Below are 11,611 nucleotides of genomic sequence, written 5' to 3'. Positions count from 1 at the left end.
GGGTGGTTTGTTTGTGTGGGGTGCCATCAGGGTCGGATCACGGATTTACTTGAAATGTTTCTGGAGTACACTGTGAAATGGGATATAAAACTTTTGTATACATAAGCAGAATCTGAATGTATTTTTCAACGATAATCGGTAGAATAAATGCCAGGATTTTTTTAGCGACTATCCGAAAAGACCCGAAAATAGAGTTATCTACGTGCGCATGTAATGCGTGTACGTACACGAAAAAAAGTGAGGTTAAATTTTGTACCAGCCAGCGAAACAAATGGTGTGCTAGAGTGTGTGAAATCGGGCTTAGATAGCTCTATCTCTCTGTGGGTCTCGTGGCGCAGGGGTAGCGGCTTCGGCTGCCGATCCCGATGATGCTATGAGACGCGGGTTCGATCCCCGCCTTATCCACTGAGCTTCTATCGGATGGTGAAGTAAAACGTCGGTCCCGGTTTCTCCTGTCTCGTCAGAGGCGCTGGAGCAGAAATCCCACGTTAGAGGAAGGCCATGCCCCGGGGGGCGTAGTGCCAATAGTTTCGTTTTTTTAGCTCTATCCCAGTCACGGCGTTCTAGCAGGATTCTAGTAGCGTTCTAACAGAGGTGGATATTCTTACAGCATTCTAGCAGAAATGTTCCACCGTTCTAGCAGGTTTCTAGCAGAACCAGCTCTGCTAGAATATTTCGTGACTGGGAATGATAAGATTTTGTCGACTCCGAGTTGCAAATAGGTTTGAACGATAAAGGGCTCAACTCATTTATTAGGATAGTTCGGTATGCGTACTTATGACGAAAACTTACTCGAGAACTTACTATTACTTTTTAAATTTAAAATGATAATATAGAAGCGGCGTATTTTTTTAATATGTACAGGGTATTTTTTCGGTTTTCTAAATCACATTTTAATCACATCACACGTAAAAACCAAGGCATCGGGAAAATTTCACTTCGGATAATCGAGTCTGGACTGTACACAAAAATGGCATATGGCCTAGGATAACGAGGTTAACATGTCAAAAAATCATGGAAATCGGAGAGGGTCGAGTAAAAAGTACCCGAAAATTCCTGTTTCGACGATTTGAGCTGGAATTACTCTTACCATAATTTATTTTAACAAATTTATGTTAGTAAAACAAATTTCGAGTGCACTCAATTGATATACGAAATATTTCAATCCCACCCTTGGCGGTTGGGTTGGTTTGTTTACAATCAAATTCGCGTCCAACTTGTTTGGCAAGAAAACCGTTCAGTGAAAATTAAAATCGAATTTTCTTTATAAAATTGAAAAACCGAGCCATTCTTTCGAGATGGCGTCGAATCAGGAAAAGCCAAGCAAATATAAAAAGCAATTTGAACAAAAGTACAACGAACTCGTTCAATCAATAAGGTGAACAATAATGTCCATCCATGCATTGACGTAGGACTACGCGCTTTCCAAATCAAAAATTTCCTCCCGCCCAATTTCAGCGCCACCCACTTCGAAGACTACGACAAACTGTCCAAGGAGAACGCCCTCAAGATATTCCAGGCTGGCCTGCGCAACAACATCCTGTCCCAGTTTAGCGCCGTGTGGGACTACACCGACACGGAGGAGCACCTGCTGGTGCTGGACGTGCTGAAGGCCGATCCCCGAAACGACAGCGAGAAAAAGTGGCGCCCCACGGACAAGAGCGTCCAGGAGCAGGTGCGGCCGCTGGTCGTGAACAAGCTCAAGTGGCAGATCAAGTACTACGAGAAGCAGATCCAGTTCCAGAAGCAGCAGTTGGAGGTAATTTTTGGGTTTAGTTAAGTGAGAATTTGGATTGGAATTTTGATATTTTGGTTTTGACAGCGTGCGGTACTAAAGATTGAGCAAGGACGGACAAAATATGCAGATCTACTGGAACGCAGAGAATCGCTCAAAAATGCCGTTTCGAACGAGCTTAAGGACTTGAAGAAGATCGATGCGCAAATATCGGACATGGCAGACAAATTGGTGGACGATTTGCAGAGCTGATTGGAGCAGATTTCTTCTGTTGAACTCATTTATTTATCGTTTCATTTCAAGCATTTAAAAAGTAATCTCATAAAACTAAACTTACAGACTACTTTAAATTGAGAAATGCCCTGATTCACAGCAACTTCAACCGTCCGGTGACTTCGTCCAGCACCTGGTTCGGAGCAGGTCCAATCGCCAGCACGGTTTTGCTGTTCGGTTCAATCTGTGTCCGCCCGGCGTCCCGAATCAGGCAGCAGTTGAGCTTCTTCTGCTTTGCCAGCTTGTACACCTCCATCATCTTCTCCTCCGATTCCACCTTGACGGCTATCTTTGCCTGGCCGCTATTGCGCCACTTCCGCAGCAAGTTTGGATTCTTCCGCGCGTTCTCGACCGCTCCGACGGCCGCGTGGCCACACTGGGCCGCAATCTTTCCCTTGCCCATCTTCAGGTCGTTCCGAACCACGAGAATCATCTTGCAGTCGCCGTGGCCTCCGTCGGAGAAAACATTTTCCTCCTCCTCGTTGGACGATGGCTGGTCGGAAGACTCGCGGGAGTTTGACGATTTGCCAGCATTGTTGTTGCTTAACCTGTTTCCGTACTTGTAACCGACCAGAAAAGAGGCCAGCACGGCCGCCACCGAGATGATTTGGGCAGTTTCGATCATCGTAAGCTGGAATCAATCAAAATTGATTGATAAATATATTTAAATTAGCGTAAAATTCAGTAAAATTTAGCTTTTATTTAACATTTCCAAAAAAACGTGACTTACCTACCTGGACGTAAACAAAGCAGCATAAAAATTTATGCTGAGCTGTGGCGGTTTGCTTTGGCATTTATGCCAAAATTGAAATATTTCGATTGCTAGGGGGAGGACACTCATGATATGTTTCCATAGCGCGTGGGTATTGCACTTTAAATTTAATCAAACAATTTAATTCGAAAAATATAACCCAATTTACAGAAATTAGTTTCAAGCTAAATAATTTGACGATTAGCTCTAACTTTTGAATTCCGCGCCGAAACACGATTTACAAGACTGATTTATTTCTTTCTCACACACGTTAACCTTTATTAAAAACAAGTTTCACTTGGTTAGTACCTTCTCAGTACTAAGTTCACACACGGAATTTTACTAAGGGACAACTTTGGAAAGCTTCATCTTCAACACCGGCACACCGTTTGGAACAATACTTACGCATATTTTCTGCAATTTTTATGTTTAGGATGTGATAGAATCGAGTCAACAATCGCTACTTAAAATATTGTATATTTTGCTTCATACACTATGAAAACGGAGATAACCAATCATCAATCTTACCTTAAAACCACAAATCCCCACCATCGTCATCATTCTCATTCTCGTTACCATTGTTGAAGATGTCCATCTGCAGATTGTTCTGCTCGTCGTCGCTATCCGAGATGGCCAAATCTTTGTGCAGCGACTGCAACGGCGGAAGTCCCGACGACGACTGCTGTTGCTGATCCTGAGGTGGCTGCTGCTGCTGCTCTCCAATGACAACCTGCTGAGGCTCCCCAAACTGCTGAAAGTTCGCATCCTGCTGCGGCTGGTACTGAAACTGGGCCGAATCGTCCACGACCGCCATCTGGCCTCCTCCATCGACCGAGTCGAGCTGCCGGTTGGACATTCCTAGAAAGTCGCTCGGATCGTAGTTGGGATCAATCTCCATCGATTCCTCCGCCGTTTGGGTAAAGTACTGCTGCTGCTGGGATGTTCCGCTGAGCTGAACCATGGCTTCGGCCGCCTGCTGGCTGTCGCCTTCTCCTTCGTGCGGCGGCAGCATCATCGACGAGGAGGATTGGGCGTTCGATTGGTCCAGCACCTCCTCGAACTCTTCGTCGTCCGTCGAGTACTGTCCGCGACCTTTTTTGTTTGGGAAGAGGGGATGGATTAGAATGGTGAAATTGTGGGAGACGACACTGAAATCGAAGTCTTCTACGAACGACAATATTTGAAGGTGGTGCGAATCATGCGCGCAATATCTACACGGCCACAACTCTTGGTCATCTGGAACTACCAGCGCTACTCTCTACCAACCAACTTACCTCGCTTGACGCGCCCGAAAAGCCCTGATTCCCCGGGTAAATTGAAACCACCACCGACGGTGCTGTTGTGACCGTACCGTTCGTCGAACGGATTGTTAGTATCGGTTAACCGGTTCCCACCATCGTACGCACTGGTCCAGTTCATCTCGAACGCCGAAGCGGACGGATCGCTGGCGAGTGACGGAGTGGACGCACTCATCGGGATGCCAACTCCATCGGAGCCAACGCGACCAACCGAGTGGTGATGGTGATGGTGGTCATCGAACCCGTCCTTCCGGGGACGACCGCGGGATCGCTTCAGCAACATCATGTTCATCGCGTGCGACATCGTCGAGCCGGGAAACTCTACACAGGAAGCAGTATATAACGGAGGGTTGGGGAATTGAGATTGAGCTTTTGGTAGATGATGGTAGTGTATCACACAAACACACACGAGCTCGATGGTTTCCACGGTCCTTTTGAGGGGAGGGGGGTGCTGATCCGACCGTTATGCATGTTTTAGCAGGTTTAGCGATGAGTGAGTGAGAACACACGCACGAACTAGCATGAAGCGAATGACGATGAGCTGTGCTTCCAGTTGACGACCTTCTCTGCTTCGAAACTACCTCGCTGGTTAGTAATGTTACGATCATCAATGAGTTAGTGAGCCATTTACAAAGCGAACAACCATGCAGTACGTTTAGTTTCCATGCCTCTACAAACCATGCACCAACCATCCAGAAATCGCTTACCTTCTTCGTGCTGCATCTTGCGTGGCCGTCCCCGGCTACGCTTCTCGCTCATTTTGCCCAACCCGCTGGGTCCGGGACGGCCCGAGGTCATCGACAGCGAGGACGAAGGTCGCTCCAGGTTGCTCGTGTCCCCCTCGCCAAACTCCGGTGAAGTGTCGCGCGATCCCTGGAAGAACTATCGCAAGTAGTAAGGCGGTTAGATCATCAAAGGTTTAGAAATGTAGTTACCTTGGAGTCCCGCTCGTCGTCTTCCCACTCGATGTCCGCTTCGTTGCGGGCGCGTTCCTGTACCAGCGCAATGTTCCGCTCCAGCTGGCCCATGTTGTCCATCTGAACAAAAACGAGACTCTCGGTTAGTTAAAAATCCTCAACTCGCCATCTCCCAAAACTTACCGCATCCAGCGCCTGCCGGACCACCTCGACCATGTGCCGCGCCTGCTTGGTAAAGTTCGCCTCGGCCCCGTTGTACGTCTCGCAGTTGTCCGCGATGAGCTGCATGTCCAGCATAAAGTCGACCCGCGAGTGATACTTGTGGGTGGCCACCTTCTTCGAGACCTTCTCCAGATCCATCGGCCTCCGGATGATTGTGTAGTAGTCCTTGACGAGTCGCTTGTTGACCGGCTTCAGGAACGGCCAACTCTCGGGCATCGCCTTCAGCGGACCGTTCACGTACTCACCCAGCATGTACGAGAGCGCGACCTGATCGTCGTCGTCCAGCAGCGGGTTGATGCTCTTCTCCAGCCGCGTCAGCCGCTCTTCCTTCTCGGCCATGCGATCTTTGCACTTTTGCAGCATCCGCTGGGCGGCGATTGTCAGCGAGCTCTTGGCTCCGTTGTACAGCGACGAGTTCTCCACGATCTGGTTGACGTCGGCGATGAACTCGTCCCGCGTTTGGTACTTCTTCTGGCGGATGTACTCCCGAATCGTTTGCAGATCCATCGGTCGCTGGATGATTTTGTGGTAGTCCGCCACCTGCTTGGCGTTTACGGGGAACATGAACGGGGCCACATCCGGCATGTCACGCATTTCGTTCAGGATTTGCTCGAGGATCGATGACAGCACCACAACCGGATCCGTGCGTCTCCTGTTCGCCGTCTTGTTGTGCCTCTTCAGGTAGTCACAGTTGGCATCACCTCCGACGCGCCTTCGCTTCTTTCCAACCGCGTCTTTCGGAACCTTCAACAGGAGCGTCCTCCGCTTCACGTCCTCGTGCCGTTTCAACAACTTTCCACTCAGCTTGACCTTCGTACCGTCCACGTTCACCAGATCCTCATCGTCCGCGTTCAGCTCCTTCTCGATCTCCTCCTCCTGCTCTTCCGTCATGGCCACCGTCAACGAGGGCGTCGGAATCGTGCCCGTGTACAGCGGACAAGCCTTGTTGGTTCGCATGTGGCCAACCTGACCGCAAGCGCCACACTTGAGCTTCAAATCCGGCTTCAACTTGACCTTCTTGCGCGACGACGGGCTGTGCTCCTTGGAGTGACTCTCCTTCGGCGTCGACAGGCTCGTACTGGACTTGGAACTCGGCGTCTCCCGATCGCCCAGACTGATTGGTGTTCCCACCGAGTGCTGCTGGTTGACCTGCTGCATCATGCCAATCTTCTGCTGGTTTCGCTTGATTCGTCGCAGCTGCTCCTGAATACGACGCTTCTCGCGCTTCATCTCCTCCTTCTGGGCCTCGTCCAGCGTGGCAAACTGCCGGATAAAGCCCTCATCCTTGGTCGTTCGTATCTTGACGTACGCATCAATCACCGGCGAGCGGCGAACAATCTCCACCCGGGTGTACTCGCGACCTTCCGAGTTCTTGAACGTTCGAGTAATTTTCAAAATCTTCGACGTCATCGGCGGTGGAATATCCTTCAAATCGTCATCCTTTTTCCCGCGTCCTCCCTTCGAACTTCCCTGCTCCTCCATGATCTTCCTCAGCAGCTCCTGCCGTTCCTGTTCCTCTCGCTCCATCGACAGCTGCGTCGACGTCTTCTTATTCGCCAACATGTTCTCCAAATTCTTACCCAACTCCTCCAAGTCGGACTCCTCTGACGCCGTCGACTCTCCCTCATCCGTCGATAGCACCTCCGACGAGGCCAGCACTCGGTTCTGCAGATCAAAGATACGTTGGCACTCTTCCTTGTACCGCTCCTGGTGTTCCGCAATCGAAAACCGATTACCGCGCGAAAATTTGTCCATTCCCTCCTCCCCTGCCTTCGCCTTTTCCGTGGACAGCGTCCGCACGACGTCGATAACCTCCCAACGGGACAGCTTCTTAATTTCCTCCTCCGGCACCTGGAACTTCCTCAGCAGAGCCTTGGCGTTGTTCAGCGACAAACGACGCAAATCCGCATCCGTACCGGTGACGGTTCGTTTCGGTTGACTTTCGATTTCCTCCTTGTTCTGCTGCGTCGGCTTGTTCGGCATCCGGACGTACGAAAATCCTTCGCCACACCCGGTCGGATCCGCCGGTCCGTTCAGCTGCAGAATACACTTGCCCCTCATCGCCTGGATGTACGCCCGGGTCGTGTTCCACGGCGCCACCTTTACTTCGTCGTCCATCTTGAGCTGCATCTCCTCGTCGTCGTCCTCCTGCTGGGCAAAAATAAACTTCTCACCGTAACCGGCGTCCTTCAACCGCTGCTCGGCTGCGATCATGCTAAAGTACGCGCAGCACTGTTCCGGCGAGACCATCGCGCGGATTTCCTCCTCCGACGGCAGCCGGAACTCGGGCTTGATGACCCAAAAGTTCGAGTCCATGCCGGTTCGCTTAAAGTCGGCGCACTGCTTCAACCGCTTCCGGATGCTGCTCTCCGAGTGCGCCGGAAATGCCTTCTTGATGTCGTCCATACGGATCTTGCGCGGGTTGTCACGACTCTTCCAGAACAGGCGGTAGATGAAGACTTGGAGGAAATCGCGCACAAAGTTGTTGGCGCGCTTGGAGTTGGGTCCGGGCACTTCGTACAGCGGACATTCCTGGCCGGCGGTGAACAGGGCGTCAATTTCTCGGATGAAGTAACTGTTGCGAGTACGGATGACGAGAAAGTCGGTTTCGTTGACGTTATGCGGGTAGATTGGCGCACGGTACATGTTGTTCTCGACGACCTGGATGCAATGGCCGGGGTGAAGGATTCCGAGGAAGGGGGAGGTGTGCGCGTAGTGGGTTTCCCCGTACCGGAACTCCACCGGTCCGGCGTCTTTTGCGGCTTTGCGTTTGTAGTAGTTTTTGATTTTGGTGGCCATGCCGACCTGGTTCATGAGAGGGGGATGTTCCTCGCAGAACTCGACCAGCACGCACTCGCCGTCCCGGCCGGACAGATCTTCCGGGGCACGCATGAAGAAAACGTCGCCACCTCCGGACGCGATTCGCTCGAGTTCGCGCTGTTTGGCCTTTTTCTTGATGTGTTTGAGCAGTGGCAGCACCGGCTGTGGGTTGATCGTGGCCAGCGCTCCGTGGGAGTACTTCTTCATGGGCGGCCGGTGGAACATCCGCAGCTTCATCGGACCCATGTGGGTCGGAACGAAGGGCGCGCGAAGTTCGACGACGGGCGTGGAATGTTGCAGAAGGTTTCCACCGCCGACTTTGAGCTTGAGCGTCGCTTCCGAGGACTTGGCCATGTAGTACGAATCGTTGGAGATGTTAAAGGGATCGCGGTCGGGACTCTTTGGCGGTGGCGGTGGAGTGTCTTCGGCGAGGACGTTGATGACACCGGCTTTGCCGAGGAGAATTTTGGACTTTTTGACGTGGGGATGTGGGATTTTGACCTTCGGAGTTGGTCCCGTGTTGCGGACGATCTTCGAAGGATCAATGTCGTCCGGAATGCCGAGGATGATGTTCTCGTCGTTGGGATCCAACGTTAGTACCTTTGGCTTAGGTATTTTGCCAACCGCTTCCGCGTCCCAAATGACCTCGTCCTCCCACTTGCTGTAGACGAGTTCTTCGTTCTCCACGGGGAAAATGCTGTACCAGGTATCGTCGGACTCTTCCTGCTGTTGCTTGTTCTGAGCCGCGGCGATAATCATCTGAGCTTTGCTCATCTTGCCCTGACCCTGCTTCGAACCGGATACGGCAGGTGACGCCGGAAGACTCTTTCCGGGTTGACTAAATGCTCCGGCAGTTCGCGATCCGCTCGACGGAAGCCATCCAGCTGCGTTGATTTTTGAGTTTAGCTTCTGAAGCACTTTATGTTTGATGTCATTCCCGTCCCAAACGACGTCATCTTCCCAGTGCAGCTGAGACACCATCAGAAAAGCGTCGTCCGGAATGGGTTCTCCCTTGATTGTGACCTCTTCTTGGGCGTCAGTCTGTTTGAAGCCGTAGTTGAAGTCTTCTCCAGTTTCCGCCACGTTCAACATGTCGTACCAGATTTGCGCAGGACCAAATCGCCAATCGGCGACCTTCGGCTTGGAATCACCACTCGTATCAACTTCTTGTTTCTCTTCTTTCTCCTCCTCGCGTGACAAACTCAACAACTTGTCCTCATCGTCCGAGGCCCAATGGTCGCGGGACGGAATCGGCGCATAAACCAAATTGTAGCCCTGCCTCCTCCTGGGTTCATCCGAGTCCGACGTCGAGTCCGAACCATCCTTCGTTTTGTGCTTCTGAAGCTTCTTCTTACGCCGTCGCCGAACGCTGCGCCAAATCTGCGGCAAACTGGAAATCTTCCCCGGACCAAACAGACGCGAAAAGCGCAGAACCTTATCGGGTCGAAAGTCCGGAAACAACTCCCGTACATCCACATCGACATACTTTGACGGCAACATCGCCGCCAGTGGAGTGTCCAACTTTCGCTCTACCTTCGGTCGTTCCGATGAAATCTCTTCAGCACCACTGACTGGCGCGCTCGGCGGTGGCATCAACTGCTTATCATCCACCCCGGAACCTTCATCGTCGCTATCAACCTCTCCTTTGGCGCTTCTTTCCGCCTTTGCGTCCACCTTGCTCACCGGAATGGCCGCCTCAATATCATCGTAATCTTCATCATCGCGAGACGCTGGCTCCGGTGGCGCATCCGGCAGCTCCTCAGCTAGTTCGTTAAAATCCGAATAATCAACGGCGTCTTCCGCCTTGACTCGGTAATTTGCGTTGTCCTCATCCGGATCGTCGTACCGCCGATCATCGCTCGAAGAGGAATCATCGCTGTCGCTGTCCTGCTGCTGAGGCTTCTCCGTACCGTCCGTAAGAACATCCGCCAGGAACGAGGACAAACCCATCCTGAAAAGTATCATGATTCCATCAAGTTACCTTCCACCAAAAACCTCTCCCCCGTAACCCCTTACCTCGACAGCGACGACAGGTGCATCTTCGCTTCCTCGTCCAGAAAGTCATTCTCCAACCGACCATGTTCGTCCACATTCCCAAACAAAAACCCGGCCAAATTCAACTCCCCACCCTCGTGATCTCCGTCCTGGTCGGGGTCGTTCTCGTTTTCGCTGTCCGTCATAGCTACAAACAAACCCCAGCTGACTGCTGTTTACCAACAAATCAGCCGGCCGGCGAATCGTGTGTGAAGCGTGCAAAACAAGAGGCCTTCGGGCCCACCCACACAACCGAACCGCGGAAAAGCCTTTTCAAAGTTGACGGCTCATCGGCCGATGACCGACGCAGCGCGGCGGGCCGCTAGAAAGAAATGACGATTTCAGGCGGAATTTCACTCGATTTCAGTGAAATTCACGCGTAACGGGTGCGCGGACACGGAATGCACGGTTGGGTGATATTTTTGGCTGGTAAATGGCGATTTTTGCACGATTTTTACGCGAATATTTGAAGCGCTGACAGGAGTCACTCCGAGAGCGGTGAAAAATTTTCTGTTTTGACAGTTCGACGAAGGGCCTTTTGGGAGAGGGCTTGTTGTTAAAAGACGTTACGATAGTGAAAAAGGCGATTTTCGCTACACGGTAATTGAAAATATTTTTTGGGAGTTTGATTTTCAGTCGTTTTAGACCAGGGGTGACCAAAGTATGGACCGCGGGACAAACGTGGCGCGCGAGGTGATTTTTTGTGGCTCGCGGACCCATTTTGAATGATCATGTAAAATGGCCCGTTGACCATTTGTAGTGAGTTATAATTGGGTCCTAAAATGAAGCTTAGATTGCTGATATCATTGTTTACAGCGATAAAGCTTATTTTTCTGAGTAAAATGACCCTTTGTACGACCACAAAGAGTTTAAAATGGATTTTTAAATCAATTTGGAAAAATTAACCTCGCGGTCCTTCTTGACAGAAAAGCTCCTACTTGACAGCTCGTTCCAAGGGAACCATAGTTGATCCATCGAAAAAATGTTGTCTTGTCATTATTTTTTTTTTGCATTAAAATGAAAAAAAGCTCCTACTTGACAGCTCGTTCCAAGGGAACCATAGTTGATCCATCGAAAAAATGTTGTCTTGTCATTATTTTTTTTTTGCATTAAAATGAAAAAAAGTGATCGTGAAAAAGTGAAGATGAAAAAATGGGTTTTAATCGTGTTTTTTACCGTTGTACATAAAAATTGACATAGGGCTTTAGTACCCAATTTTTCAAATGAAATTGGGTCCTAAAATGAAGCTTAGATTACTGATATTATTGTTTACAGCGATAGAGCTTATTTTTCTGAGTACAATGACCCTTTGTACGACCACAAAGAGTTTAAAATGGATTTTTAAATCAATTTTGAAAAACTAACCTCGCGGTCCTTCTTGACAGAAAAACTCCTATTTGACAGCTCGTTCCAAGGGGACCATAGTTGATCCATCGAAAAAATGTTGTCTTGTCAAAAAAAAAATTTGCATTAAAATGAAAAAAAGTGATTAGAAATCGTGTTTTTACCGTTGTACATAAAAATTGACGTAGGGCTTTAGTACCCAATTGTATGTAAAGCT

General features: G+C 50.1%; 3 protein-coding genes across 4 annotated transcripts; 1 reads left to right on the top strand and 2 right to left on the bottom strand.

Moving 5' to 3' along the window:
• Positions 1-1,181: 1,181 nt before the first annotated feature.
• On the top strand, positions 1,182-2,067 carry LOC6035210. Its single transcript, XM_001845387.2, has 3 exons — positions 1,182-1,378; positions 1,459-1,759; positions 1,823-2,067. Exons 1-3 carry the CDS (start codon positions 1,299-1,301, stop codon positions 1,985-1,987), a joined length of 546 nt encoding a protein of 181 aa, XP_001845439.2. The 5' UTR covers positions 1,182-1,298; the 3' UTR covers positions 1,988-2,067.
• On the bottom strand, positions 1,980-2,806 carry LOC6035209 (probable peptidyl-tRNA hydrolase 2). The gene is made up of 2 exons (XM_001845386.2): positions 2,739-2,806; positions 1,980-2,639 (listed from the first exon to the last, which is right to left on the bottom strand). The coding sequence occupies exon 2, from the start codon at positions 2,631-2,633 to the stop codon at positions 2,103-2,105; it is 531 nt and encodes a 176-aa protein (XP_001845438.2). The 5' UTR covers positions 2,634-2,639; positions 2,739-2,806; the 3' UTR covers positions 1,980-2,102.
• Positions 2,807-3,220: 414 nt separating this feature from the next.
• Positions 3,221-10,573, bottom strand: LOC6035208 (transcription initiation factor TFIID subunit 1). 2 transcript variants are annotated; one of them, XM_001845385.2, is made up of 6 exons: positions 10,033-10,573; positions 5,158-9,967; positions 4,993-5,094; positions 4,765-4,930; positions 4,034-4,378; positions 3,221-3,851 (listed from the first exon to the last, which is right to left on the bottom strand). In XM_001845385.2, exons 1-6 carry the CDS (start codon positions 10,194-10,196, stop codon positions 3,289-3,291), a joined length of 6,150 nt encoding a protein of 2,049 aa, XP_001845437.2. In that variant the 5' UTR covers positions 10,197-10,573; the 3' UTR covers positions 3,221-3,288. The 2 variants fall into 2 exon arrangements, with proteins under 2 accessions (XP_001845437.2, XP_038110468.1); XM_038254540.1 differs by lacking the exon at positions 4,034-4,378.
• Positions 10,574-11,611: the final 1,038 nt, after the last annotated feature.

Source organism: Culex quinquefasciatus, chromosome 1 (assembly GCF_015732765.1).
Source record: "Culex quinquefasciatus strain JHB chromosome 1, VPISU_Cqui_1.0_pri_paternal, whole genome shotgun sequence".
NCBI classification, from domain to species: Eukaryota; Metazoa; Arthropoda; class Insecta; order Diptera; family Culicidae; genus Culex; species Culex quinquefasciatus.
Note: the sequence above shows the minus strand (reverse complement) of the source record. Positions and strands in the feature narration are given on the sequence as shown.